The following is a 7,683-nucleotide window of genomic DNA, read 5'->3' as shown; positions in this document are numbered from 1 at the left end:
GCCACAGCTGTCCAACTATTTATGCAGGCTCAGGCGGATGCCGTCTTGTCACTGGCTGTAAATATCCTCTTAGGCGCTGTGCTGAAGCTGAAACAGAACCATACAACATAAACTGACTGCATGTTATCAGAGTCCATTTGTACTGCATTCCTAGTTCTTCAAAGCACAGCTTATTCCTTGGAGTAGAATTGTAAGACCACCATAGATTTTTAGTCTCGTACAATTCTTCCCCACAAAAATAAGGGCTTGTGCTTTGAAGAACTAAAGAACACAGCAGAAAAGGGACTCTGATAACAGGATTATGGACATACTAGGGCCACTCCACCACCTCTAAGTAGGAATACTCTCCCTCCTCCCACATTTTCTTGGTACTCTACCTTTTTGAACTGGAAAGTTGGGCTCCAAGTAGCTTGGGTGGCTCAGGTGCAGAGTCCTCGGTTGTCATCTGAAATGTTGAGTGCAGATTTGGTAACTGAAGAAGAGCAATCGCCACAGCTGTCCAACTATTTATGCAGGCTCAGGCGGATGCCGTCTTGTCACTGGCTGTAAATATCCTCTTAGGCGCTGTGCTGAAGCTGAAACAGAACCATACAACATAAACTGACTGCATGTTATCAGAGTCCATTTGTACTGCATTCCTAGTTCTTCAAAGCACAGCTTATTCCTTGGAGTAGAATTGTAAGACCACCATAGATTTTTAGTCTCGTACAATTCTTCCACACAAAAATAAGGGCTTGTGCTTTGAAGAACTAAAGAACACAGCAGAAAAGGGACTCTGATAACAGGATTATGGACATACTAGGGCCACTCCACCACCTCTAAGTAGGAATACTCTCCCTCCTCCCACATTTACTTGGTACTCACCTTTTTGAACTGGAAAGTTGGGCTCCAAGTAGCTTGGGTGGGTCAGTTTATGTGCGTTGTCCTTGGTTGTTGCTCACAATCTACAGTACAGGTGTTTCTGATTGTAGAGTGTGGTCGGTGGCCAGCTGTGTGTGGTCTACAAGAAAATATTCTTCTTTGCTTTTTCATCCAGTGCTTTACCGCCTCTCTGTAGTTTACCTTGCCATTTAGCTTAATGGCTAATATGCTGTTGACATTTTCCACCTTGAGACGGTTTCTGTGATCTGTTAAGATTAATTTAACTTGCGAAAAAGTTCTTTCAACTTCAGCAGTTGAGAGTGGTAGAACACAGCCAACTGAAACAAGTTTCTGAATTAGAGGAAATGCTACGCCAATTGTGTCTTCAGATTTTTCTAAAGTCTTGTACACGTTGACCATGGACAATCTTTCATTATCAGAATTTTCTTCTTCCGTTTGTAAGAATACAGATTTAAAGTCTTCCCATTCTGATAACAGAAGATCTTCGTCCAGTTGATAAAAATCAGCAAGCTGTGCCATTTCGGCCACACCATAAAATCCCACACCTTTGTCTGCATTAAGATGCCTCATATCTAAGACACTTAGATGATCAAGTATAGCTATATTATGCATCCTCTCTGAAATGTTTTGGACCAATAGATCTAGAAAACACCTTGCATCTTCTTCAAACTTACAATTTTCTGCTGCTATAGGAGCCTGAATTCCTATTTTTCTTGCAGCATTTTCCAGGTTCCTGCAAAACTGACCCCCAGGCTTACGCTTTAAATTTTTCAAAGCACCAAGCGTAATGGAAACATTGCTGTGTATTGTAGACAAGTCAATATCTCTTCTTTCAAAGATTAAAACTAATTTGGAAAGCAGGCTCAGTACATCACAAAGAAAGTGAATTAATTGAAAAAAATGAAAATTTTTCAGATGTTTGAGAAGTCCTTCAGCAGTTGGCCCACTCACACCACTTGTAGTCCTTGACTGTCCAGTTACAACAGCATTTTCCAAATCGACAATGATCGAATGATAATTAATTCTTATTGAATTAATAGCATTTTCATGTGATAGCCATCTTGTGTGGCTAGCCTTTTTTATTTTTGTTCCCTTACATTTAGTAAATACTCTTTGTATTTCTTCCAAAGTTTTGCTCCTCACAGAGCTGTATTTATAGTATTTGTAAATACTTGTTAATACTTCATCCATTTTCAGGAAAGGATTCAAAGATTCAAATGTATTTTTTGTTGCAAGAGCTAAACGATGATTGTGACAATGTATTGAAATAATCTTATTATTTTTGGCCTTTAGTTTGGCTGCTACTCCATCACGGTGACCAACCATTGAACTGGCGCCGTCACTTCCAAAGCCTACTAATTTCTCAAACCCTCCACAGTCTTCTATAGTCTGTGAAAGAGCATTGAAAATAGTTTCTGATTTTCCATCTGGAATTTCTGTATCATTAATAAAGGACACACTGACTTCTCCATCTTTTATATATTTTGCAGCAGTTGCCAAGTGTTTTCTGTTGCTGACATCAGTAGTTTCATCTGACATAACTGAAAATGATGGACTCTTCTGTAAAGACAAGATAACTTTCTCTCTTTGAACACTGGCCATCGAATTAACAAATTCGTTGATTGTTTGGTAGCTTGTATATGAGGCATTTTTAGATTTGTTCAGAGGGGCTAAAACTGGAGACTTTAATTCTTCTATACAGAAAACAACAAATGGTTTAAAAACAGTTGTATGTGGTATATTATGCTGGATTAGAAAATCCAGGCACTTCATAGCACATTCCACAGCTTTGAATTCCTCTGACTCTGGTCTATTTTTTCTGTTCTGTGAAGCCTCAGCATTACAACCGATTATTTCAGTTTGCATTGCTGCCTTGTGCATCTCGGAAACAGAATGCTCCTTAATTTTATCGCGCCTTACTGTGCTCATCCCACTATTCATCCATGGAGATTTGTTGTATTTTGTGTCGTTCAACAGATGTTTTAAACACAGCTTGCAGAGTAGAGATTCTCTTTCACCATTTTTTTTACAACTAAGCCACGGAAACTCTCTTTTCCATTTTATTTGGAAACCAACTTTATGTTTTGACTTTTTTTTTGGAGAAGCACTAACCCCAATGTCATTTATTATATCTGTATCTTCATTAGAAGAGCACCTTTCTTCAGATAGGTCATCATCCAAAATAATAGGGGGTGAGGTGTCACACTCTAAATTCTGAGAACAGTTGGCAAGAGAGATGGAGGATTGAGAATGCACATCTATGGTGTTTTCATTAACAATGACATTACATGACGTCGATACCGAGTCATCTACATTGCTGCAATTTGTGTTAACTGTGGCCAGTGAATTATCTTGGGAAGTGCATTGATTATCTGTGGGTACAGGATCAGAGGTGCTGGGTACAGGATCAGAGGTGCTGGGTACAGGATCAGAGGTGCTGGGTACAGGATCTAACTCTGCTGCATTTATTTTCTGTAATTAATAAAAATCATAATCTAAATTCAAATATTTGTTACACTTTCTTACAGGGGTTTAAAATGGGTGTATGTAAATGTTTTCCTACCTTCTTTTTTCCTGAAAACATTTGATTGATTTTCAAACATTTTTTGCCTATTTCCTTGGTTTTTCTTTCATGTTCTTTCACTTTCCTTTTAAGAGTAGGCATGTTTTCTAAAAATAAAAAAAAATAAAAACACTTAACACACTCAAGCTCCCTAGAATGAGAGCCACTGTACTCTCCGTACCAGCAAACTCACCTGAGACAAGTTGAGGTCTCCTGTCATTCAAGCCAAGAGGATCAAAGAAGGATCAATATGCTTATTTGGAGCCTGTGGTGTGGAGTGATGCACAGTTGGTTCAATGGTTGGTCAACGTGATGGAGTACATAGAGACGAGGATGAGGATGAGCCAGCTTTCTGTGGAAGAACAAAACACTTTAACACACTCAAGCTCCCTCGGATGAGAGCCGCACTGTTTACTCTCAGTACCAGCATACTCACCTGAGGCAAATTGAGGACTCCGGGGATGCCGAGAGGATCAAAGAAGGAGCCAGAATATGCCACTTTGGAGCCTGTGGTGTGGAGTGATGCGCCAGTTGATGCAGTGGATTGCTTAACGTGATGGAGTACACAGAGGCGAGGATGAGGATGAGCCAGCTTTCTGTGGAAGAACAAAACACATTAACACACTCAAGCTCCCTCGGATGAGAGCCGCACTGTTTACTCTCAGTACCAGCATACTCACCTGAGGCAAATTGAGGACTCCGGGGATGCCTAGAGGATCAAAGAAGGAGCCAGAATATGCCACTTTGGAGCCACAGTGGTGTGGAGTGATGCGCCAGTTGATGCAATCGGATTGCTTAACGTGATGGAGTACACAGAGATGAGGATGAGGATGAGCCAGCTTTCTGTGGAAGAACAAAACACTTTAACACACTCAAGCTCCCTCGGATGAGAGCCGCACTGTTTACTCTCAGTACCAGCATACTCACCTGAGGCAAATTGAGGACTCCGGGGATGCCGAGAGGATCAAAGAAGGAGCCAGAATATGCCACTTTGGAGCCTGTGGTGTGGAGTGATGCGCCAGTTGATGCAGTGGATTGCTTAACGTGATGGAGTACACAGAGATGAGGATGAGGATGAGGATGAGCCAGCTTTCTGTGGAAGAACAAAACACTTTAACACACTCAAGCTCCCTCGGATGAGAGCCGCACTGTTTACTCTCAGTACCAGCATACTCACCTGAGGCAAATTGAGGACTCCGGGGATGCCGAGAGGATCAAAGAAGGAGCCAGAATATGCCACTTTGGAGCCTGTGGTGTGGAGTGATGCGCCAGTTGATGCAGTGGATTGCTTAACGTGATGGAGTACACAGAGATGAGGATGAGGATGAGCCAGCTTTCTGTGGAAGAACAAAACACTTTAACACACTCAAGCTCCCTAGGATGAGAGCCGCACTGTTTACTCTCAGTACCAGCATACTCACCTGAGGCAAATTGAGGACTCCGGGGATGCCGAGAGGATCAAAGAAGGAGCCAGAATATGCCACTTTGGAGCCTGTGGTGTGGAGTGATGCGCCAGTTGATGCAGTGGATTGCTTAACGTGATGGAGTACACAGAGACGAGGATGAGGATGAGGATGAGCCAGCTTTCTGTGGAAGAACAAAACACTTTAACAAACTCAAGCTCCCTCGGATGAGAGCCGCACTGTTTACTCTCAGTACCAGCATACTCACCTGAGGCAAATTGAGGACTCCGGGGATGCCGAGAGGATCAAAGAAGGAGCCAGAATATGCCACTTTGGAGCCTGTGGTGTGGAGTGATGCGCCAGTTGATGCAGTGGATTGCTTAACGTGATGGAGTACACAGAGATGAGGATGAGGATGAGGATGAGCCAGCTTTCTGTGGAAGAACAAAACACTTTAACACACTCAAGCTCCCTCGGATGAGAGCCGCACTGTTTACTCTCAGTACCAGCATACTCACCTGAGGCAAATTGAGGACTCCGGGGATGCCGAGAGGATCAAAGAAGGAGCCAGAATATGCCACTTTGGAGCCTGTGGTGTGGAGTGATGCGCCAGTTGATGCAGTGGATTGCTTAACGTGATGGAGTACACAGAGATGAGGATGAGGATGAGCCAGCTTTCTGTGGAAGAACAAAACACTTTAACACACTCAAGCTCCCTAGGATGAGAGCCGCACTGTTTACTCTCAGTACCAGCATACTCACCTGAGGCAAATTGAGGACTCCGGGGATGCCGAGAGGATCAAAGAAGGAGCCAGAATATGCCACTTTGGAGCCTGTGGTGTGGAGTGATGCGCCAGTTGATGCAGTGGATTGCTTAACGTGATGGAGTACACAGAGACGAGGATGAGGATGAGGATGAGCCAGCTTTCTGTGGAAGAACAAAACACTTTAACAAACTCAAGCTCCCTCGGATGAGAGCCGCACTGTTTACTCTCAGTACCAGCATACTCACCTGAGGCAAATTGAGGACTCCGGGGATGCCTAGAGGATCAAAGAAGGAGCCAGAATATGCCACTTTGGAGCCACAGTGGTGTGGAGTGATGCGCCAGTTGATGCAATCGGATTGCTTAACGTGATGGAGTACACAGAGATGAGGATGAGGATGAGCCAGCTTTCTGTGGAAGAACAAAACACTTTAACACACTCAAGCTCCCTAGGATGAGAGCCGCACTGTTTACTCTCAGTACCAGCATACTCACCTGAGGCAAATTGAGGACTCCGGGGATGCCGAGAGGATCAAAGAAGGAGCCAGAATATGCCACTTTGGAGCCTGTGGTGTGGAGTGATGCGCCAGTTGATGCAGTGGATTGCTTAACGTGATGGAGTACACAGAGACGAGGATGAGGATGAGGATGAGCCAGCTTTCTGTGGAAGAACAAAACACTTTAACAAACTCAAGCTCCCTCGGATGAGAGCCGCACTGTTTACTCTCAGTACCAGCATACTCACCTGAGGCAAATTGAGGACTCCGGGGATGCCTAGAGGATCAAAGAAGGAGCCAGAATATGCCACTTTGGAGCCACAGTGGTGTGGAGTGATGCGCCAGTTGATGCAATCGGATTGCTTAACGTGATGGAGTACACAGAGATGAGGATGAGGATGAGCCAGCTTTCTGTGGAAGAACAAAACACTTTAACACACTCAAGCTCCCTCGGATGAGAGCCGCACTGTTTACTCTCAGTACCAGCATACTCACCTGAGGCAAATTGAGGACTCCGGTGAGCCGTGAGGATCAAAGAAGGAGCCAGAATATGCTGCTATGGAGCCTGTGGTGTGGAGTGCCAGGAGTCAGAGGTGCAGTGATGGATGTGACAGATAGTGTGTCATGTGATTGAGTACATAGAGACGAGGATGAGGATGTGCCAGCTTTAGAAAAAAAAAAGAAAGTAATAAATGTGGACAGATTTTTCAATTAACTTATAGAATTTTAAGTGTTGCACCTTATGTCATGAGGATGCTGTATGATTTGGGGGCCCTTAATTATTATGGTCATCATTTATGATGACCATTCAATAATGGCCCCCAAGTCATAAAGTAAACTGGGGCAGATGTATTAAACTTGGAGAAGTGATTATAGTGCATTAGCCAGTCAGTTCCTGTCATGTAAAACCTGTAATGATTGGATGGTGCATTCATATTTATGCTAGCTATCACTACTCCAGGCTGTTCCTGATGGTTCTGAACATTCGGACAGGTTACTATTCCCACTTATAGTTCGCATGGATAGATAATCATGAAAAATGTGAAAAAAAAAAAAATGTGAAAAGCACAGGAAGAATATACAAACTCCACACAATAGGACCAATAGTCCAACAGAGTGCAGTGGGTCATGCAATGGTAGCTTTTTTAAAATATATATTTATTCTATTTTGTCCCCTAAATCTCTTCAACATACAACTTAATGAACTTATAAAATATAAAACCACTTGTGACAGTCTACTCACACCTTAAATGTGGCTGCACAGATTTGTTATATAAAAAGCAAGGTATTTCAGCTAATAAGAAGACTATATATATATATAATGTTATTTGCATATTCCCTCACACCCCGGTCTGTATGTACCCTCCCCTCACACCCCGGTCTGTATGTACCCTTCCCTCACACCCCGGTCTGTATGTAACCCCCCCCCCCTCACACAAGGTCTATGTATCCCCCAGACCCTGGTCTTTGGGGGATACATAGACCTTGTGTGAGGGTGGGGGGGGTTACATACAGACCGGGGTGTGAGGGGAGGGTACATACAGACCGGGCCCCGGTCTGTATGTACCCTCCCC

General features: G+C 43.4%; 1 protein-coding gene across 1 annotated transcript; it reads right to left on the bottom strand.

Annotated features, from left to right (window-relative positions):
* Positions 1-715: 715 nt before the first annotated feature.
* Positions 716-3,797, bottom strand: LOC135062039 (zinc finger protein 862-like). Its single transcript, XM_063964103.1, has 3 exons — positions 3,639-3,797; positions 3,446-3,552; positions 716-3,354 (listed from the first exon to the last, which is right to left on the bottom strand). Exons 2-3 carry the CDS (start codon positions 3,545-3,547, stop codon positions 907-909), a joined length of 2,550 nt encoding a protein of 849 aa, XP_063820173.1. The 5' UTR covers positions 3,548-3,552; positions 3,639-3,797; the 3' UTR covers positions 716-906.
* Between the last annotated feature and the right edge of the window lie 3,886 nt (positions 3,798-7,683).

Source organism: Pseudophryne corroboree, chromosome 1 (genome assembly GCF_028390025.1).
Source record: "Pseudophryne corroboree isolate aPseCor3 chromosome 1, aPseCor3.hap2, whole genome shotgun sequence".
In the NCBI taxonomy this organism is placed as follows: Eukaryota; Metazoa; Chordata; class Amphibia; order Anura; family Myobatrachidae; genus Pseudophryne; species Pseudophryne corroboree.
The sequence above is the reverse complement of the archived record's forward strand: the minus strand, read 5'-3'. Positions and strand labels throughout refer to the sequence as shown.

Coding starts and splice junctions, on each gene's coding strand:
- LOC135062039 (XM_063964103.1), bottom strand. CDS start 3,547: ATGCCTACTCTTAAAAGGAAAGTGAAAGAACATGAAAGAAAAACCAAG. Junction 3,355..3,445: donor TGTTTTCAGGAAAAAAGAAG/GTAGGAAAACAT, acceptor TATTAATTACAG/AAAATAAATGCAGCAGAGTT.